Genomic DNA, 23,817 nt, shown 5'->3' on the forward strand with positions numbered 1-23,817 from the left:
TATTTGAGAGGGAAAATGGTTAGTTCTGTGGGAAAGCATGAAACTTGGGAGTTTCCCCTTTACCTTTAATTGAGTTACTAACTTATTTTTGGGAGGGGGGGTTCTGCATTTAGGACTCTCTAATTTTTACATGGTCCCAGGAGCCTTCCAGTATTTCTGTTCTGTAGGGAGACAGTTCTATTGCTAATCCTGTCAGTTGGTTCTATTCTTGGTTTTAGCCACTGTGGTAATTTCCACTGAGGTTGTTCTGTAGGTAGATTCCGTATACTTGGTTCCATGCAGCTTTCCCATTCTCATGGATCCTGAAGTCTCTGCCAGTGCTAATACTGTATCTATCCTTTTTGGTTTCATTGTTAGGGTTCTACCACCTGTGGTCAGTTTTTTATTCAGGTACCTTGTTTCTTTAAGAAAGGGGCCATATCGGTTTTGTAAGGCGTACAAAAACAGATGATTGGCTATAAATTCAAAGGTTTTAATGGACTATTTTTTAATCCCCTAGTTGTAATGTTCTGTTTTTATTGTTTTTATTTTTTTTATTTTTTTTTAAGATTTTATTTATTTATATGACGGACAGAGATCACAAGTAGGCAGAGAGGAAGGCAGAGAGAGAGGAGGAAGCAGGCTCCCTGTGGAGCAGAGAGCCTGATGTGGGGCTCGATCCCAGGACCCTGGGATCAGGACCCTGGGATCATGACCTGAGCCGAAGGCAGAGGCTTTAACCCACTGAGCCACCCAGGCGCCCCAATGTTCTGTTTTTAAACTAGTAAATTCTCAGTTCTATCAATCAAGTTAAATTTCACTGCAGTTTCTGCCTTCTACTGGAAGATAAATTTGCTATTCAGATTTTGAAATGAAAGAAAGAAGATCTCCCTTTGGAAAGGGCCTCAGAATTTCCTGTGGACAGCTTTAATTTGTGAGAGTCACTCCTCTATTTGTAGGGCTTAAGTAATATATCAAGGGGTCTTTTCCTCTCCTCTTTTGGGAAGAGTGCTTCACTGTTGTTGGTTTTATCCTGATGTGTCTGAGGAGAAGAGCTGAAGGACATAAGAATATAAGAGACTATTCAGAGCATACTGAAAATTATAGGGTATTTGGGGCTTCTGGGTAAGACTACATAAATTTATTCCCCTCCTAGTTACAGTTTACTAGTAAAAGTTCTGAAAAGTCATATAGTATATTTCTCTTCTTCCAACTTTTGGGATGTCCAGCACTGGTAGTTACATCTACCCTGGCTAACCATACTCCTCTTTGGAGAAACACTGTTTGTTCTTTATGTGTAAAATGAGTGGATTGGACCAGCTTTATCTTTAGAGCATCTTTTATAAAATTCTTTGAAGAGACACTTAGCAGGGATTCTTTTTCTGCCTCCTTCTATGGAAGTTAGAGATTTCGCATAAAACAATTATTCAGGAAAGCAGATTACAGTCGACCCTTGAATGATGTGAGGGTTAAGGGCACCAGCTTACTATGTAGTTGAAAATCCGAGTATGACTTTTGACTCCCCCAGAAGCTTTACTAATAGCCTGCTATTGACCAGAAGCCTACCAATAACAAGAGTCCATTACACATATTTTATATATGTATTATTTCTAACAGTATTCTTAAAGTACACCAAAAAAAATGTTAAGAAAACCATAAGGAAAATATAGTACTGTATGTGGTGATTTATTAAAAAAAATTTTGCATGTGGGGCACCTGTATGCAACTCCTGATCTTGGGATTGTGACTTTGAGCCCCACATTGGGTGTAGAGATTACTTTAAAAAAAAAAAAAAACACATGTAAGTGGACTCGTGTAGTTCAAACCCATGTTGTTCAAGGGTCAACTGTACTTCATTTAGGTTTTCTAGTCACTTTGGGATCTTGGCTATATTTGTATTTTTAGTTGTGCATTTTGGAATGCATTTGATTTAAAAAGCCTTGCCTTTAAGAAATAGGAACTGGGCAGTGTAAGAATGTAACATGTGTATGTATGTATAGATCAGTGAGGAATGATAAAAAGTACAGAAGTTAACATTTATCTTATTTACACGATGTCACACAAAATAGATGTGTAGTAAAACTCATTGTTAATAGGCTTATTGCATGGATTTTATGTACAGTAGATACTCCCCAACACTTTAATAACATTATTCTTGAATCACAATATAGCACTGAAAATATGCTGGTAGATAAAATGCAAAACAACTTTTTTGATAATCTGTGTGAATTTTATTTTTTTTTAATTTTTTTAAAAGATTTTTATTTATTAGAGAGAGAGATCACAAGTAGGCAGAGAGCCTGATGTGGGGCTTGATCCCAGGACCCTGAGACCATGACCTGAGCCAAAGGCAGAGGTTTAACCCACTGAGCCACCCAGGTGGCCCAATAATCTGTGTGAATTTTAAAACTTTTTTGGAGATCTTGTGCCCCGTTTCCCCTAAAAGATACTTTAAAAGCCACTGGAAAGGCCCAAGAGAAACTGAGGCCCTTGAAACAGTCACTTTTCTATATACCTGACACTTTTTACTTTTCTGACCCTGAACCTTTTCAGTATAAGAAATAAATTTAAAACCCAGTACAAAATAATATCCCTCTTTAGGTTTTAACATAAGAATGGGGCTCTCTGTATATATTGCCAGAATTAATGTTAATCTGTTAAAAGCCAAAATTTTAATTATTATATTCCTGTTTAGGTTTACTTTTGGACATCTAGCCCATCATTACCAGCCAGTGAAGAAGGATTCCAGCCAATGCCCTCAATCACAATAAGACCACCAGATGACCAACATCTTCCTACTGCAAACACTTGTATTTCTCGACTTTACGTCCCACTCTATTCCTCTAAACAGATTCTCAAACAGAAGTTGCTACTCGCCATTAAGACCAAGAATTTTGGTTTTGTGTAGAGTATTAAAGTGTGTATTGCTGTGTAATATTACTAGCTAATTTTGTAGATTTTTTTCCATTTGTCTATAAAAGTTTATGGAAGTTAATGCTGTCACACCCCCCTGGTGGTACCTTAAAGAGATTAAATGCAAACATTCCTTGCTGAGTTTGTAGCTTAAAAGGCCTGAGGAGCACTAGCAACATTTGACTGATGGTTTGCTAGTCGACAACTTCTGGGTCTAACCCCAGCCAAAGATGACAGCAGAACAACATAATTTACACTGTGATTTATCTTTTTGCTGAGGGGAAAAATGTAAAATGTTCTGAAAATTCACTGCTGCCTTTGTGGAAAGTGTTTCAGCAAAGGTTCTTGTATAGAGGGAATAGGGAATTTCAAAATAAAAAATTAAGTATGTTCTGTGTTTTCATTTTAACTTTTTTTATGGTGTTTAATTTGTGGTTGGCTGCAATTGTGTATCATGTATATGGAACTTGTAAAAAGTTCTGGACATTCAGATCTTAGAGATGAAATCACTTTTACCTATGAAAACCACTTATTGCGGTTTATTTTAGCTGCATTGAGCTCTAGGATATTAAATGATTATCACTAATATTTTGCATGTAATTTGTTCATTTGAGTAAGGGCACTTTTTTGTACATATGATGGGGCCAATGCACAGTACTTTATCACAATCAGTTTTTTTCTTTGTATCCCTATTTCAATGAGCAGTCAGTCAGGAGGTTACTGCACTTCAGTTCTAATTAGACATTTGTACTAAGGTATTTCAGTTATGTAAACTCAGCCTGGGCACTTTCTGATAACTGTAAAATGTTTTATAAGATCATGATTATTGAAGATACATTTTGGAAAATTTTAAATGTTCGTGAGCAGCTTAACTACTTTTGTATCTAGCCTTTTTTAAGTACCTTGTTACATTTACTTTTTTAAATAAAGAAATTACAGAAGAAATGTCAAGTAATATTGAAGAAACAAGTTTTTATTTATGTAGTTGTACATTTTTAAACTAAGGGTAATACACCAACATGGTTATGTGCATAAAAATTTTTGATTTAAAGAACTGAAAAGTTTATATACACATGGACTATAAGAAAGAGAAGAAAATCAGTCCACATTTTACAGTTAGCAGAGAATCCTGAATGGCACTGGCCAGGCCACCTTTTCTTTTTACAAATGAGGGACGTGAAGTGTGACCCTTACTTGGCATAGGAAGTTAATTCACTTATACTTAGTAACTAAGTGACAGGTTCTTTTTTGATGACCCATTAATTAATGTAGCCTAGGACCAATATCTAAATTTTGTGGTTTTAGTAGCTTTATTCAATGGCATAAGGAACACGGTTTTCTCACTAAGTCTTCAAAAAGTGACAGACTAGTCACTTTACATATTGAAAATGAGAAAAATTCTCTGAAATCTCTACCTTTCAATTCCTTTAAGAGGACTCCTGGCCTTTGGGATGTTTTTCATATTCAAAGGCGCTATGCTTTTATTATATAACTTCCTGCAGAAGACTGAACCATGTGATATTCTCAGCCCTGCTGACAATAAATATTAAAAACTAAAATGATAGTAGTGAAACTCATTGTATTACTTAAAAGTTACACAACATGCTGTATTAGATTTGTGTAAATTAACCAAAGGTTATTTTACAAAGTGAGACATTGGTTTTTATGTCTAAATGCTATTTCTGAATAAATGAAATAGTAATTAGATTAAGAGCTAATTATCATCGTGTCTGAAAGAAAATTTATATATCACCTTAACTTCTGTATGCACATGATGGGATTGATAAAATATTAAATGAAAACAAACTAGATATGATTAGGACATTTGAAACCCTAATTGTGAACTTATTTTTAATAGTTATTGAAAGAATGAAAATATTTAAAATAATGCACAATGTCTTAAGTCTTCCTAAATCAAGATTTTGGTTAAAATGCTTTTAGGACTATTAAAAGCAGAGTGAGTTTTTTTTTTGTTTTTTTTTTAAAGTAAAGCATAAAATGGTTCTAAATGGAAAATAAAGTCATGTAAAATAAAGTTCTCTTTTGGTCTTGTTTAGTGATTAAATCTAATAGAATTGAAAACAAATTTAGGAAGAGAAGACCAAGAATGAACTTTACTGAGGGGTTTTCAAAGTTTTGCTACTTTTACCCTTTCCCCCCACCTAAACCATCTGAGTATCTTGACTATATAGTATAATAGCTTACTGAGACAGACTTGAGGTTTTTAATAGTATGATATCACCATTTAATATTTGCCCCTGAACATTTCTCTTCTAAAGATGATGATTTCTGCCTGTTTAAAGGTAGCCAGTGATTTCCAGGTCTGAACTCAAAACAGATCTTTCCCTGAGGTAGTAGTTCTCATTGCTACTCTATGCATAAGATTCCCTGGTAGAGGTTTTTAGTACAGATTTCCTAATCTTTGCCCATTCTTTCAATCACATTCTGATTCAGTAAGTCTTCACTAGAGTACAGAAATCTTTATTCTTAAAACAGCATCCTAGGTGATTCTGAAACAATGCCCAAAGAACATTCTTTTTCACTAATATAAATCCCCTTGTCCTTAGAGCCAAATTTTCCTACTCATAGCTTATGGAAAAATATTTGTCAGTCATTTTGTCTGGGATTAGGTTCTTCCTCCTAATAAAGGACTTGCTAGAAGTATCTTTAATAGACTGAATGAAAATATTTTCAGTGTTTACATTAATCTAAGCAGGTAGGCATGGACAGAGACTAATTCTTCTCTAAACATCATTTGATTAATGGAGAGATGTATTTAAAATGTGACTTGTTTATTCAACTCAAGATACTTTATGAGCAAATTATCTTATTACCTCTCTTCAAATTAAAAAAGAAAATTACTGCATTGCTATGACTGTGCAACATGAAGTTTCTATTTTATTCAGTACTTACTGTGTGCCAGGCACTTTGTCAAGTGCTTTACATATAGTATCTCCTTTTATCCTATGAGATGGGGGGCCTTGCCATCCTCAGACAGGAAACTAGACACAGTTGAAACAACTTGCCCTAGTTCACACAGTTAATAAGTGCTTAAGTGAGATAGGATACTAGGTATTCTGGAGCTTGCATCCCTAAACACTGGGCTATACTATTTTGTGGAAGGTATGATTATAAGCAAATGAGTTGGTCAGTAAGGTTTCTGATACCCAATTGTGTGTGTGTACGGGATTTCATCCATACCACCAAGCATTGGGCTATTTTGTGGAAGGTATGCTTATAAGTGAGTGAGTTGATCATTAAGGGTTCTGATACCCAGTGTGTGTGTAAGGGATTTCCTGCATTCCATCAACCAATGCACCAATACTAGCACAATTTAACTCATTCTGACACTATCTACGTGGAATAGCATCCGATTCTACAGGTCAAGGGCTCAGTACCACAAGACTACCCTTCACTTCAGATGTGGACTACAAGCCCAGGTTGTTGCTAGTACTTCTAATTGACCATCTGTAAACATCTCCTTGGGTTTGAATGATTTGCTAGAGTGGCTCACCAAATTCAGAGGAACATTTTGCTTACTAGATCACTGGTTTATTACAAAAGGATATAACTCAGAACAATCAGATTGAAGATAAGCATAGGACAAAACATGATTAAAGGGTGTGGAGCTCCCATGCCCTCTAAGCATGCAACTTTTCCTGCATTTCTGTATGTTCACCAATCTGGAAGCTCTCTGAATCCTTCCTTCCTGTTTTTGCAGAGCCTTCATTACAGATTAAATCTTTAGCTGTTGATTGATTCAACCTCCCACCACCCTTCCCCTTTCTGGAAGCAAGTGTGTGCATGTGCATGGTGCACGTGGACCTGAAAGTTCAAACCCTGTAATTACATGGGGTTCCCCCCTGGCAACCAGCTTCCATGTTTAGGTGTGGTCCAGAAGTTACCTCATTAATATAACAAAAGATAACCACTCTCATCACTTAAATTCCAATGGTTTTAGGAATTACTTGCCAGAAAGGAGGACAAAGACCAAATACGTATTTCTTACTATAAATCCCAATACCACAGTTCCACTCCTGGGTCTTCAAACATGGATACTTTTATAGCAAACCAATCAAAAAGTTCAGAAGATAACAGCATATTACTAGAGTCCCAGTCATTAATAACTCCAGTCCATCATCCTGTCATATGAAAAATGTCTCCCAGGGTGAGACCATTTCAGGTTTGCAAGCTTCCCTTGTATCTTGTCAGGTTCCAAAAGTAGAAGTGGTGTCAAATATATGCCTTCACCATTTCATGCAGCTGGTGTCATCAAGCTAAGATACAATATGATCTCATTCTGAGCTTCTTTCTAGGTGTGAATGTAATACTAGATTTCCCTCATTATATAACACATTTCTTCATTCTTTTACTCATACCTACTGTTTTTCCTTCTCTCCATTTATAACCAAACCTTTCCACCTTCGGAAGGGACATTAGGTTTGGCCACTGGTGCTTCTCTAGATTGCAGGCATCAGTACTAGTCTAGCAAGTCCCTCCCCCTCAAGTCCACTTCTGTTCAGATAAAGTAAGGTTACACAGGTATAAAACTGATGGACTGTTTTTATTATTTTTACAGTTTCTTGCTTAAGAATCACCCCTGCTTCCAGCCCCTGTAGTTGCAATAGCCTGATCTATGACCAATGCATCAAAGTAGGAGGAAAAAACAAAAACGGAAGTGATATGGGAAAGAAAGAATATTCACACCTTCCCCTGGCCTCTCTTCTTCAGACTCAGTAAAAAATAACAGAAATCTACCTAGTAGGGACACTTCCTTAGCCCAACTCATGCTTAAAGAAGAATTTTTAAAAATCATGGAAACAAATGAAAATGAAAACACAACTGTTCAAAATCTTTGGTACACAGCAAGGTGGTCCTGAGAGGAAAGTATATAGCAATACAAGCCTTTCTCAAGAAACAAAGTTATCAAGTATACAACATAACCATACACCTAAAGGAACTGGAGGAAGAACAGCAAAAAAAAGCCTAAAACCAGAAGGAGAAGAGAAATAAAGATCAGGGCAGAAATCTATGAAATAGAAACCAAAAGAACAGTAAAACAAATCAATGAAACTAGGAGCTAGTTCTTTGAAAGAATAAGATTGATAAACTGGCCAGACTTATCAAAAAGAAAAGAGAAAGGACCCAAAGTAATAAAATCATGAATGAAAGAGGAGAGATCACAACCAACACCAAAGAAATACAAACAATTATAAGAACATATTATTAGCAACTATACACCAGCAAATTTGACAATCTGGAAGAAATGGATGCATTCCTGGAGACATATAAACTACCAAAACTGAACCAGGAAGAAATAGAAAACCCGAACAGACCCATAACCAGTAAAGAGACTGAAGTAGTCATCAAAAATCTCCCAACCACCAAGAGCCCTGGGCCAGAAGGCTTCCAAGGGAAATACCAAGTCTTTCTCACTACCCAGATGACAATAAACCTTCAGGCACTTGAACCCTGGATACACATCTCATCTAGATATCTGGTCCTGTGCAAAAGCTGGAGCCCTCCAAATCAAGTTGACTAGGAAGAGAAGTAGCTGACAGGGAGGTAGACTGCTTCCTCCTATGACACCAGATGAAGACTTCATACTTTTTTTTTTTTTTTTAATCAAGAGTTGGATGCTTAAGCAACTGAGCCACCCAAGAATTCATACTTCAACTAAACATATGTTCCTTCCTTTACTCTGGTACTGACCTGAAAGGGTAACACCATCATCTATATCTCCCAGGCCACTGCTAAGGGGAGTAACCTCTGGAATTCAGAACTTTTTTTAAGATTTACTTATTTGTCAAAGAGAGAGAGAGCAAGTGTGCACACAGGCAGCGGAAGTGGCAGGCAGAGGAAGAAGTAGGCTCCCTGCTGAGCAAGGAGCCTATGCAGAACTCACCCCAGGATCACAACCTGAGCTGAAGGCCGATGCTTAACCCACTGAGCAACCCAGGCATCCCTAGAACAACTTTTTATTTCAAGTTAGGAGAAAAACTAACTGATCCCTGGTTTGAATGGGCAAATGTAACAATCCTTGTGAATGAATCCATTAACAGTGCCACCTTAGTGGAAGTGGCTCCCCCAACAAGATTTATCTTTGTAGTGGTTATCGTTCTCCTTGGGTCTATGAATGTCTTGATGGCTGTTGCATAACAAGGCAATGCCTTTTAGGTTATTTAATTATGCCCTGAACTGTTACACCTCATTTGTCAACTCCTCTGAATTTACGCCTTCAAATTAGAAAGGAACTACCAGGTTAGCTGGGAAGATGGCAGAATAGGAACATAAGCTTACCTCCTGCCACAGATAGAACTAGTTAACACCCATATCAGCATAAGTAACCCAGGAAACAATGCAAAAATTGGCAGAACAAACTCCAAAACTAAAAGGCAGGGAAGAGGCCATATTGAAGAAGATAGGAAGGGTGAAGATGCAGTCTGGGAACAAAGTGGATCATGGCTATCTACAGCAGGGAGGGAGCTGGTGGCACAGAGAAGGGCAGAAAACAGACTTCAACTCTGGGGAGCCCACAGAGGGGAAGAATGACTCTTTGTAATATTCACCTTTGAAAGTGAGTTTCATGCTTTTTCAAAAATGAGTGGGACTTAAAGCCTGGAGTTTTAAAAATCAGAAGGTCTGGAGAGAGCCTGGAAGGCATTAGGAAACCAGTCCCTGCCCTTACAAATAGCCCATGCAGATACAAAGTAGACCCAGCAGTGTGAAAAACACCAGGGGCAGATGGGAGGGAGAATGATTTGCTCATCTCAGAGTATGGCCAGAGAGAGATCATGGAGGACCCCTCCAGGAAGAAAAAAGTTGGCAGGTGCCATTTCCCTTCCCCATCACCCAGCATAAACATCCACTGCAGAAACCAGTGCAGTGCCAACACTGGTTACCTAACTTGCTTGCACCAAGCCCTATCTTCCTGTGCTTCCTTGGACTCACCCTTTCCAGTCACACTTGCCTGAGTCCCAGCACTGTGGTCTCCTCTTCAGAAGACCAGTGCAAACCCTGCCAGCACCACATCTGCAATCTGACAGATTTGAGGGACCTCACTTCCGGCAATGGTGGGGATGGGTCTCATTTTGCAAGCAGACCACCACACACCTTGCTGCCTGCAATAGGCAAAGAAAACCTCTGTAGATAAGAAAAAAAGACGCCAAGACTCTACAGCAGAGTGCCTACAACACATAAGAGACACCCACTAAAGTGCCAGGCCCTGGGGAACAGGGGCCGGTGCACTGCAAGGCACTATAGGACCTCTTCATTATAAAGCTATTATTGTTAAGAGCAAGAGAAGAAGCTGACTTTCCTAACACACAGAAAGAGATGCAGAAAGCCAGGCAAAATGAGATAGAGAAACATCTCTCAAATGAAAGAATAGGATCAAATCACAGTAAGAGACCAAAGTGAAATAGATATAAGTAATATCCCAGATAGAGAATCTAAAGTAATGATCATAAAGATACTCACTGGACTGTACAAAAGAGTGGAGGACATCAATGCAACCCTTAACTTGATCAGAGATCAAGAATACAATAAATGAAATTAAAAATACACTTGATGGAATGAAAAGCAGGACAGAAGAAGCAAAGAAACAAACTAATGACACGGAAAATAAAGTAATGGAAAGTAATGAAACAGAGCAAAGGAGAGGAAAGAAAATTATGCAAATTGAGAGTAGTCTTAGGGAATTCAGAGACTCCATCAAGCATAATAACATCTGCATTGCAGGGATCTCAACAGAAGAAGACAGGGATAAAGGGGCAGAAAAATTTATTTGAAAAAATAATAGCCAAAAACTTCCCTAATCTGGGGAAGGAAAGAGATCCAGATCCAGGAGGCAAAGAAATCCCCCCAAAGGTGCTCCAAACCAAGACAAAGAGTAATTAAAATAGCAAACAGTAGCAACAAAAAGTTTTTAAAGCACCAAGAAACAGACGAAAGTTACATACCAGGGAAACCCCACTTGACCATCAGTGTATTTTTCAGCAAAAACTATACGCCAGAAGGGGTGGCATGATATACTGAGAGTGTTGAAAGGGAAAAACCTGCAGTCAAGAAAAGTTTGATTCAGAATAGAGAAATGAGTTTCTCAGACAAACAAAAACTAAAGGAGTTCATGACCACTAAATCAGCCCTGCAAGAAATATTAAAGGGGACTCTGAGTGGAATGGAAAGACCATAAATGAAAATATGAAATGCAGAAAACATAAAAGCAGTAAGTGAATATTTCTGTGAAAAAAATCAGTAAAGGAACTCAGAAAATAAAAGGATATAAAATATGACAACATATAATAAAACATGGGAGGGTAAAGAGTAAAGAATGGATTCAAACTTAAGTGACCAGTAAGTTAATATGGACTGCTATATGCAGCAGGTGTTATATACAAACCTAATGGTAACCACAAATCAAAAACCAGTAATAGTCACACAAAGAATAAAGTGAAGGGGATCCAAGTGTATCATTGACGAAAGCCAACAAACCAATAAAAGTGAGCAAGAAAGGATCAGGGAAAAAAAAGTCTATTGAAACAACCACAAAACAAGTAATAAAATGGTAATAAGTACAGATCAATCAATCAATACCTTGAATGTTCCAACCAAAAGACAGGGTGACAACATGGATTAAAAAAAAAAAAGAAAGAAAGAAAGAAAAGAAAAGACCCATCTATATGCTGCTTGCAAGAGACTCATGAGACTCATTTTATTTTTAGAAAGAGAGATGGGGGAGAAAGAGGGGGAGAGGGAGAGAGAGAATCTGAGGCAAGCTTTATACCCAGAGTGGAGCCCGATGCAGGGCTTGATCTCACAATACTAAGATTATGAGCTGAGCTGAAATAAAGAGTTGAATGCTTAACCAACTCCACAAACCAGGCACTTGTTTTAGACTGAAAGACACCCATGGAAAATGAGGGAATGAAGAAACATTTATCACGCAAATAGGTGCCAAAAGAAAGTCAAGGTAGCAATACTTATTTTGGACAAAACAAACTTTAAAACAAAGACTGTAACAAGAGACAAAGAAGGACATTATATAATAATAAAGGGGACAGAGAAGGAAGATGGTGGCTGCAAGGAAGACCCTAGGTTCACCTCACCCCATGAATACAACTAGATAACTATCAAATCATCCTAAATACCCCAGAAATCAATCTGAAAACTGGCAGAACAAACTCCACAACTAAAGGTAGAGAAAGGGCCACATCAAAGAAGGTAGAAGTGTGGAGATGTGGTCTGGGAGAGAAAAAGATTGTGGCTGCTGCAGTGGGGAGAGAACCACAGTCACAGAGAAGGGAGAGAGACAGACTCACACACAGGGAAGCACATGGGGAAAAATGAGCCCCCATAGCAACTGGCTTGGAAAATGAGAGGGCCTGAATTTTGTGAGTTCCTGTAACCAGCAAGGCTTAAAGCCTAGAGTTTTAAAGGTCAGCATGCTTTAAAGGTCTGGAAGAGCTTGGAGGACATTGGGGCTGCTCCTGGAGAAGAGGCAGGGAAAAGAGCCTATAGACATACAGCATGGAAACAGCAATCTGAAGAGTGCCTGGGGCAAAAAGCGGGGAGGTTATCTGCTCATTTCAGAGCATGTCCCAAAGAAGCAGCATTCATGGAGCGATCCCTCTTGGAACAAAGGAACTGGGAGATTCCATTTCCCTCCCCCACCCCCAGCATAAACACAGAGCCACCTGAAGAAACAGCACAGTATGGACACTTGTCAACTAACTTGCTTGCACCAAGCCCCTCTCCCCATCCCCATGCTGTAGTGGAGCTGCCCTTCTTTGTCATGTTTGTCTCAGTCCCAGCTTGGCACGCCTCCTACCCCAGAGGACCAACCCAAACCCCTACCAATACTGGGTCTCTCAATTTGGGAGTTTCATAAGGCCTTGGTTCTGGCGGCAGTTACAGGTCTCATTTCACAAGCAGACCAGAGCACATCTAGTTAAAATGTACCACATTCAGGCCAGACACCAAATGTCCACAACAGGCAAATAGAGCCTCTGCAGGTGACTGCCCTGAAGGATAAAGCAGCTAGGACACAACAACAGAGCACATGTAGCACACACTGGAGACACTCCAGGAAGTGCCAAACCCTGGGAAACAGGGGATACTACACTGCAGGGCACTATAGGATCTCTTCTTCATAAAGCCATTATCCTCAAGAATTGGAGACATAGCTCTCCTAACACAGAGACTCAGACAATATGAGAAGACAGAGGAATTTGTCCCAAATGAAAGAACAAGACAAGGCCACAGCCAGAGATCTAAGTGAAACAGATATGAGTAACATGCCTGATGGAAAATTTATTCTTTTTTTTTTTTTACTATTTTTTTAAAAGACTTATACATTTGAGAGAGAGAGAGAAAACACCTAAGTGTGCAAGGATGCACGTTAGGAAGGGGCAGAGGGAGAGGGAAAGGTAGAGGATCTTGAGACTTCCCACTGACATGGGGCTCAGTCTCATGACCCCAAGATTACGACCTGAGCCAAAACCAAGAGTTGGATGTTCAACTGACTGAGCCACCTAGGTGCCCCTTCTAATGGAGAATTCAAGGCAATGATCATAAGGCTATTCAATGGACTTGAGAAAAGAGTGAAAGACATTAGTGAGACCATTACATGGAGATAAGGAATAACATAGCAGAAATAAAGGGCTCAATAAACAAAATGAGAAACATGCTTGATAAAATGAACAGCAGGTTGGAAGAAGAGAAATAAATTAATGACCTAGAAGAAAGGGTAATGGAAAATACTAAAGCTGAACAAAGGACAGAAAATAAACAAGAATAAACTCAGGGAGCCCAGTGACTTCATCAAACATAATAATATTTGTATTATAGGAGTCCCAGAAGAAGAGAGAGAAAAGGATGCAGAGAATTTATTTGAAGAAATAATAGGTGAAATCTTCCCTAATCTGGGAAAGGAAACAGATATCCAGATAAAGGAGGCTCTGAGAACCCCCAACAAAAGCAGATCCACACCAAGACATATCGTAATTAAAATGACAAAATATAGTGATAAAGAAAAAATATTAGAAGCATCAAGACAGACACTTAACTATAGAGAACAAATTGAGGGTTGCTGGAGGGAAGGTGGGCAGAGAGGATGGCCTAAATGGGTGATGCGTATTAAGGAGGGCACTTGTGATGAGCACTGGGTGTTATTTAGTGATGAATCCCTAAATTCAACCCAAGAAACTAATATTACACTATATGTTAACTAAGTAGAATTTAAATAAAAATTTGAAACAAACAAATAAAAAGCGGCAAGACAGAAGACAGTTACATACAAAGGAAATATCACAAGGCTACCAGCAGATTTTTCAGCAGAAACTTTCCAAGCCAGAAAGAAGTGGCATAATATATAAATGCTGAAAGGAAAAAATCTGCAGGCAAAAATACTCTATCTAGCAAGGATTTCATTCAGAATAAAAGAAGAGATAAAGAGTTTTTCAGACAAACAAAAACGAAAGGAGTTCATGTTGCAAGAAACATTAAAGGGGACTGTTTGAGTGGAACAGAAAGACCAAAAAAGAAAAAAAATTATTGTATGAAGGTAGGAAAAAACAGTAAAAGTGAATATTTCTATAAAAACAATCAGTCAAGGAACTCATAAAATAAAAGGATATGAAATATGACACCATATACCTAAAACATGGGGAGGAGAAGAGTAAAGAATGGGTTTAAACTTAAACACCATCTACTTAATACAGACTGCTGCATGCAGATGTTATATACAAACCTAATGGTAACCACAAATCAAAAACCACTAATAAATATGCAAGGAATAAATAGAAAGAAATCCAAATATATCACTAAAGAAAACCAGCAAACCATGAAAGAGTGAAAGACAATAAAAGATCAGACGAAGTCTTCAGAAACAACAAAACAAGCAATAAAATAACAGTAAATACATATTTGTCAATAATTTGAATATAATATACTAATTATTCCACTCAAAAGACATACAATGACAGAATGGATTAAAAAAAAAAAGACCCATCTATATGTTGCTTATAAGAGACTCATTTTAGACTGAAAGACACCTGCAGATTGAAAGTAAAGGGATGAAGAAACATTATAGAAATGGATGTCAAAAGAAAGCCAAAGTAGCTATGCTTATATCTGACAAAATAGACTAAAACAAAGACTAAATTGGGGTGGTAGGGTGGCTCAGTAGGTTAAGTGTCTGACTCTTGATTTCAGCTTGGGTCATGATCTCAGGGTTGTGGGATTGAGCACTGCGTGCTGGGCATAGAGCCTGCTTAAGTTCTCTTCCTCTCCTGTTCTCTCTAAAAAAAAAAACAGAAACAAAACAAGAAACAAAAAAATAAAAAATAAAACAAAACCCAAAGACTGTAACAAGAGACAAAGGACACTATATAATAAAGGGGACAATCCAACAAGAAGATATAACAATTGTAAATATTTATACACCCCACACGGGAGCACCCAAATACATAAAAACAGTGCATAAGAAACATAAAGGAACTAATTGATAATAATACAATTGAGGTAGGGGACTTCACACCTCACTTACATCAATGGACAAATCATCTAAGCAGAAAATCAACAAGGAAATAATGATTTTGAGTTAGACACTGGACCAGATGGATTTAACAGATATATTCAGAACATTTCATCCTACAACAGCAGAACATTCTTTACAAGTGCACATGAAACACTGTCCAGAACAGATTACATACCAGGCCACAAATGAAGCCTCAAAATACTCAAGAAGATCGAAGTCCTATTATGCATCTTTTCTGACCATAGCACTATGAAACTGGAAGTCAGCCATAAGAAAAAAAATCTGGGAAGACCACAAATACATGGAGGTTAAACAACATGCTACTAAACAATGAATGGGTCAACTGAAAAATAAAAGGAAAAAAAATACATGGAAATGAATGAAAATGAAAACAATGGTTCAAAACCTTTGGGACACGATGAAAGTGGTTCTAAAAGGGAAGTTTATAGCAACACAGGCCTACCTCAAGAAGCAAAAAAATCTCAAACAACCTAACTATACACCTAAAGGAGCTACAAAAAGAACAAACAAAATGCAAACCAAGTAAAAGGAAGGAAATACTAAAGATTAGAGCAAAAATTAAAAATAAAATAGAACACTGATCAATGAAACCAAGAGCTGGTTCTTTGAAAAGGCCAATAAAATTGATAAACCTATAGCAAGACTCATTAAGAAAAAAAAAAGGACCCAAATAAAATTACTAATAAAAGAAGAGAAGTAACAATCAACACCATAGAAATACAAGTATATAAGAGAATATTATGAAAACCTATATGCCAACAAACTGGACAACTGAGAAGAAATAGATAAATTCTTTAAAACATACTACCTACCAAAACTAAGCAGGAAGAAGTAGAAAATTTGAATAGACCAATCATCAATCACTGAAACTGGATCAGTAAACAAAAAACTCCCCCAAACAAAAAGTCCAGGATCAGAAGCCTTCACAGGCAAATTCTACGAAACATTTAAAAAAGAACACTGAGGGTGTGTGGGTGGCTCAGTGGTATAAGCCTCTGCCTTCGGCTCAGGTCATGATTCCAGAGTCCTGGGATCGAGTCCCGCATCAGGCTCTCTGCTCCTCGGAGAGCCTGATTTCTCCTCTCTCTCTCTGCCTGCCTCTCTGCCTACTTGAGATCTCTGTCTGTCAAATAAATAAATAAAATCTTTTAAAAAATAAAATAAAATAAAAATAAAAAAGAACACTGGGGTGCATATGGCCCTTCTCTTCCCTACCTCTGTATGTTTGGGGTAAATACCCAGCAGTCAATTACTGAGTCATAGGGTAGCTCTATTTTTAATTTTTTGAGGAACTTCCACACTGTTTTTTCCAAAGTGGCTGCACCAACCTCCTATCAACAGTGTAAGAAGGTTCCCGTTTCTCCACATTCTCTCCAACATTTGTTTTTTCTTGCCCGATGTAGATTACTAGAACATGAATGCATAAAAATAAAGACACTTGCTATACTTTTCAAGAAAAAAAAATTTTAAAAAGACTTTATATACATTCTTCTCAAACTACTCGAAAAAATATGAGAGGAAGGAAAACTTCCAAATTCATTGTACGAGGCCAGTATCACCGTGATATCAAAACCTGATAAAGATACCACAAAAAAAGGAGAACTACAGGCCAATATCTTTCATAAGTAAATGCAAAACTCCTTAATGAAATATTAGCAAACTAAATCCAACAAAATAATTTAAAAATCGAGGGCAGGGGCACCTGGGTGGCTCAGTTGGTCAAGCGTCTACTTTTGGCTTGGGTCATGATCCCGGGGTCCTGGGATCAAGCCCCAGAGTTGGGTTCCTTGCACAGCAGGGACCCTGCTTCTCCCTCTCCTCCCTCCCCCAGCCCTGCTCATTCACGCATGCTCTCTCTCAAGTAAATAAATAAAATCTTTATAAAAAGAAAAAAATAAATAAAGCTTTAAAAAAATTGGGGTGCCTTAGTGGCTCAGTCGGTTAACTGTCTGCCTTTGGCTCAGGTCATGATCCCATTATCCCGGGATTGAGACCTACATTGGGCTCCCTGCTCACTGGGGAATCTGTTTCTCCCTCCCGATGTTCTTGCAAGAGGGTGAAATTAAGAAAGCAATCCCTGGGGTGCCTGGGTGGCTCAGTGGGTTAAGCCTCTGCATTCAGCTCAGGTCATGATCTCAGGGTCCTGGGATCGAGTCCCACATTGGGCTCTCTGCTCAGTGGGGAGCCTGCTTCCTCCTCTCTCTCTGCCTGCCTCTCTGCCTACTGGTGATCTCTCTGTCAAATAAATAAATAAATAATCTTTTAAAAAAAGAAAGAAAAGAAAGAAAGCAATCCCCCTACCAAAAAAGAAAACAATCCCATTTACAATTGCACACACACACACACAAAATCTAGTAATAAACTTAACCAAAGGGGTGAAACACTTGTACTCTAAAAATTATAAAACACGGATGAAAGAAATTCCAAAGAAATGGTTAGACATTCCATGCTCATGGAGTGGAAGAACAAATATCGTTTAAACATCTACTGCTCAAAGCAATCTACATGTTTAATGCAATCCCTATCAAAATACCAAACCATTTTTCACAGAACTAGAACAATCCCAAAATTTGTATGAAACCACAAAACACCCTGAATAGCTAAAGCAATCTTGAAAAAGAAAACAAAACTAGAGGTATCACAATTCCAGGTTTCAAATTATATTACAAAGCAGTAGTAATTCAAGCAGTATGTTACTGGCATAAAAATAGAAACATAGATCCATAGAACAAAACAGAAATTAACCCACAATTATATGGTTAACCTTTGACAAAGCAGGAAAGAACATCCAAAGGGAAAAAGTTGGTCTCTTCAACAAACAGTGCTGGGAAAACTGAACAGCCACGTGCAAAAGACTGAAGCTGGACCACTTTCGCCATACACAAAAATAAACTCAAAACAGATTAAAGAGCTAAATGTGAGACCTGAAACCATAAATATCCTTGAAGAAAGCACAGGCAGCAATCTCTGACATTGGCCATAGCAACATTTTTCTAGATATGCTCCTGAGGCAAGGGAAATAAAAGCAAAAGTAAACTCCTGGGACCACATCAAACTAAAAAGCTTCTGCACAGCAAACTAAACCAATCAACCTAAAAGGCAACCTATGGAATGGGAGGAGTTATTTCCAAGTGACATACCTGATAAAGGGTTAGTATCCAAAATATATAAAGAACTCATACAATGAGGGACCTGGGTGGCTCAGTTGGTTAAGCGTCTGCCTTTGGCTCAGGGTTGTGGGATCGAGTCCATGTCAGACTCGCTGCTCAGTGAGGAGCCTGCTTCTCCCTCTCCTTCTGCCTGCTACCCTGCCCTGCTTGTGCTCTCTCATAAATAAATCGAAACTTAAAAAAAAAAAATACAACTCAATATCCAAAAAACAACTTAAAAATGGGCAGAAGATATGAAGAGACATTTTTACAAAGAAGACAGATGGCTAATAGACACATGAAAAGATGCTCAACATCACTTATCAGAGAAATGCAAAAAAAAACCCACAAAAACAAAAACAACCCACAATGAGATATCATCTTACACCTGTTAAAGTGGCTAAAATAAAAAACACAGAAAAAACAAGTGTTGGCAAAGATGTGGAGAAAGGGGGATACCTCTTACACAGTTGGTAAGAATGCAAACTGGTTCAGCCATTAGGGAAAACAGCATGGATATTGCTCAGAAAATTTAAAGTAGAACTACCCTATGATCCAGTAAACACACTACTGGGTATTTATCCCCCCAAATGTGAAAACACTATTTCAAAGGGAGACATGCACCCCTCTGTTTACTGCACCATTATTTACAATAGCCAAACTATGGAAGCAGCCCAGGTGTCCATCAATAAATGGATGGATAAAGATGTGAGATACACACACACACACACACCCCTCCCATGGAATATTATTTAGCCATAAAAGGAGGAAATCTTGCCATTTCCAACAACGTGGATATAGCTAGAGAGTATAATGTGAAGTGAAATAAGTCAGAGAAAAAAAAATATCATATGATGTTACCCATATGTGGAATTTAGGAAACAAAACAAACGATCAAAGGAAAAAGAGATAAATCAAGAAACAAACTCTTAACTATAGAAAACAAACTGATGGTTAGTTACTAGAGGGAGGTGGGAGGATGGTGGGAGGATGAGGATTAAACAGTACATTTATGAAGATAAAACAAAACAAAATGATAAAAAAAAATAAAAACAAAAACAAAAGAAGGAAATAAAGGAATTACCAGGGGCTTTCGTGATTCAGAATTCACTTTCTTTAGCAAGGCCCTACTTCCATGGTTAGGAGTAAATGAGCCTATGAATAGAAATCTCTCTTTAGGGGTGCCTGCGTGGCTCAGTGGGTTAAAGCCTCTGCCTTCGGCTCAGGTCATGGTCCCAGGGTCCTGGGATCGAGTCCCACATCGGGCTCTCTGCTCAGCAGGGAGCCTGCTTCCTCCTCTCTCTCTGTCTGCCTCTCTGCCTGCTTGTGATCTCTGTCTGTCAAATAAATAAATTTTAAAAAAACTCTTTAAAATAAAATAAAATAAGAAATCTCTCTTTAACACTTTAAGGTATTATGGAATCCATTGACAAGACAGGAGCTGCCCAACAAAAGTCTTTGGACTCTATGGCCAAAAGTTTTCTTGGAGATAGGATAGTCTTAATATCTTTTAGTTGAACAAAGTATCTGTTCTGTGGCCAACATCACTTGCTGCACCTGCATTAACACTTCTGGGGAAGGTGAAACGCAGTTACAGAAGATCACTGAGCAAGACACTAGGCTGACTCCTTCATCAAGGTCTTTCTTTTTTTGATTGGTTTTGGTCTTGGGTACCATGTTCTAAAATGCACTCCAAACACTGGTAATTAGCCTCCTGTTTGTAATAATTAAAATAACTCCCTTGTGCATTACATGCTCTCAGAAGCGTTAAATGCATGTTTACAGGTGCTAACCAAGAAAACAATCTCCCTAATACTGGGATATGAGAAAAGGGATGAAGAGAATGACCAGTTTAAAAGCTGTGAATTTAAAGCCATGACCTATGCATCTCACAGAGATTAAGCAAAAATGCCATGACCTATGGTCACCACACAAAGCATGAAGAAAAGCTGCAAGCAATAGCTAAGAGTGGTGCTAATGCCTTAAATTTTGATCACATTTCTCAGTTAAACTGAGTTTTAACAAAAGGGGAAAACTGTTAAAAAGAAACAAGAAGCCCAAAAAGGAGTCACTTGTACTAAGCCCACTTTGCATAACCAAGGCTTAAATGTCTAACCTAAATGCAGTTTCAACTTTCTCCAGGAATGTAGTCTTAACTATCAGTATGGAATTTTCTGGTCAGCAACAATGAGGTAATTGGCCACATCCTTTTCCTGTACCTGGTACAGATTCTCGGAGCTCCTTTCTATTTGCGAGAAATGGAATTCATGAGATACTGAATAACACCAATTAGATCTTTGCATTTACTCAGTTGGACTTCTGTTATTTAACAGATATTTCTCCTTTTTCTTATTAGCTTGCATTCCCTTATACATTCAGTGAATCAAATCTGCAGGAGTGGGCACCACCACTAGATTCCATTGGTAACTTTTAGCTTCAGTCACTTACATAGCACAGTTACTACTCCATATCCTGTGTGACCGACCACAGGGCCACCTGAGAAACAAAGGTTCTTCATGCCCTGCTCTTTCACGTTTTCTCTTCCCAAACATTTTCATGATCAGGACCAAGCTGGCAGATCCCAGTTCTGACACCAATGAAAGGTTCTTACTGCCCAATTCTAGCATTGTGGGGGGGGGGGGGCAGGTGTTCCCTCACACCACCAAACAATCCACTGATGCTATCTGGGTGTCCTACAATTAAACTCCATTCTATCTATCTGGAGATAGCATCATATTCCACAGGTAAAGGGTTCAGTCCCCCAAGATTGCCCTTCACTTCAGATGTTGTTACCTGTATTTCTGACTGACCAACTATAAATCAGAAGTTTCTGCAAACCCCTGCTTGGGTTCAAATAATTTGCTAGAGTGGCTCACTAAACTCAAAAAAACATTTTTCTTACTAGATCACTGGTTTATTATAAAAAGATAATTCAGGAACAGCCAGGTAGAAGATAAGCATAGGACAGAGTACAGGGAAAGGGTGCAAAGTTTTCAAGCCCTCTCCAACCACATGATTCTTCTTGCACCTCTACATGTTCACCATCCTGAAAGCTCTCAAAACCCTGTCCTTTTGAGTTTTTATGATGGATTCATTGGATAGGTATGGTTGATTAAATCATTGAACATTGGTGGTTGATTCACCCTCCCAGCCCTTCTCCCCTCCTAGGGGGTGGAGGTTAGGGAGTGGAGCTAAAATTTCCAATCCACTAATCAGATGGTGCCCCTTGGCAACAACCCAGCATCCTTGGGTGCAGTCCAAAAGTGACCATATTAACATAGCAAAAGACACCTTGATCACTCTTATCACTTAAGGAATTCCAAGGGCTTTAGGAACTGTGCCAGAAAGAGGACAAATGCCAAATATATATACTTTTGAAATACTTATTTATTATAAATCACAGTAGCATAGTCATAGGATAATACAGTGTTCCAATGTGAGTCTGGTTACACTTTCATGAAAAAACAGTGATTCATATATTTTTTGTAAAAGATTTTTTTTTTTAAGATTTTATTTATTTATTTATTTGACAGACAGAGATCACCAGCCGGCAGAGAGGCAGGCAGAGAGAGAGGGGAAGCAGGCTCCCTGCTGAGCAGAGAGCCCAATGCCGGGCTCAATCCCAGGACCCTGGGATCATGACCCGAGCCAAAGGCAGAGGCTTAACCCACTGAGCTACCCAGGTGCCCCTGCAAAAGATTTTTTTCCCAAGATTTATTTATGTATTTGAGAGAGATGAAGCAAGTGAGAGAGTGCGCAAGCAGGGGGTAGAGTTAGAGAGAGAGGGAGAAGCAGGGACCCTGCTCAGCAGGGATCCCAGGGCAAGACTTGATCCCATGACCTTAGCCCAAGGCAGATGCTCAATCAACTGAGTCACCCAGGTGCCCCTGCTAAAGATTTCTAAAAAACATATTTGTCATTCAGTAACTTTTCCTAAGGATAATCAGGATTCTGGAGATTGAGGATTTTCTAAGACCAACCTTGGCACCAACTTTTAAGTCTAAGTGTCTTTTAAAGAACAAATAGCTTTCACTAGTAAAACAACTGAATTTCCTGAATATATTTTCAGAATGTATCTTTGATTTCTAGTTGAACCAGATTGAGTCAGTAGTTTGCATTTTTACATAGCAACTTTGATGCATGTAAAAATACTTCAGGAAAAACATACCAGGCCATATATTTCTATCTAAAATGCTTTCTTCAAGAGGAGGATGAAATGTGGCTATTTATGAAGATTAAATGCATGGTCATTCTATTGCAAATTTAGGGCATGGTTCTGTTTATGTATGTTTTGAGTATTCGGAGTTAGGTCTAAGAAAGTAATTTGGTAAACAAAGCGCCTCAAGGACTCAGCCAATTACACTTAAATATTTCGTTTGTATAATGAAATCACAGGTACTGTTATGGCCTATGGAAATGGAAAGCTTCTGTGATGATCACTTTTGAGGCATTCCTTTAAGTAACAAACACCTAATTTTGTGTTATGTTTCCTTAAGAATTCTGCCCACATAAAAACAGGATAAACTTCTCAATTACCAAGACATAGATTAGGGTGGGAGAGTGAAAATAAAGCAGAAATAACAGTGACTCAAAAAACAGGCATCCAAGTCCAACTACAATAATGAAAGCAGAGGTTTTGATTCTTAGAGTGATCAAGTTCCTGCTTCATGACAGATTAGAAGTGGCAAATTAAAATCAAGGAAGAGATCAAACATTCAAAAACACAGCAGAATGTTATCTTTTAATGTAGAAAACATTTGGTACTGTTGGTGAAGGTCATTGAGAAGAACATCAGTTGACCCGTGAGTGGGATCTGGCAATGAGAAGCTCTTCATGCCCTCCCCTGTTGGAATGTGGGTTCCATTTGCCTTTCCCACTTCCAGACGATGTTCCAAGGACAGAATCTTGAGATAGTGCTATGATGTTGAGAACACATGCAGGTATATGTGACTGAACCTAGTTAAAGAAAGCCTCTATATAAAAACTTTTACGATGTGGTGGGCGGTTGTAGGAATCCATTCTTTTTGCTGGGCAGCAGCCCAAGATGAGCTTTGTATTTAAGTTCCCTTTGATGATTAAAATTGCCACCTACCAACAGGAAGTGGCTTGCCTTTTTCTTTAGTCTCTCTTTCTCTCCTCTGTACAGGGTTCGATTTCAGATTTCACCTAGGAAGCTCCCAAGGTGGTTGCCAACCAACAGGAAATGCCAGGTCTACA

General features: G+C 38.4%; 1 protein-coding gene across 4 annotated transcripts in view; it reads left to right on the forward strand.

Annotated features, from left to right (window-relative positions):
- UBR5 (ubiquitin protein ligase E3 component n-recognin 5) overlaps window positions 1-4,919 on the forward strand; it is a 140,029-nt gene extending 135,110 nt beyond the window's left edge. For all 4 annotated transcript variants that reach the window (XM_080800769.1, XM_080800770.1, XM_080800767.1 and 1 more), the window contains exon 59: window positions 2,675-4,919. In XM_080800769.1, coding sequence (XP_080656895.1) covers window positions 2,675-2,887 — 213 coding nt within the window. In that variant the 3' untranslated portion in view covers window positions 2,888-4,919. The remainder of the gene's footprint in view (window positions 1-2,674) is intronic.
- Window positions 4,920-23,817: the final 18,898 nt, after the last annotated feature.

Source organism: Martes martes (genome assembly GCF_963455335.1).
Source record: "Martes martes genome assembly, chromosome: 4".
In the NCBI taxonomy this organism is placed as follows: domain Eukaryota; kingdom Metazoa; phylum Chordata; class Mammalia; order Carnivora; family Mustelidae; genus Martes; species Martes martes.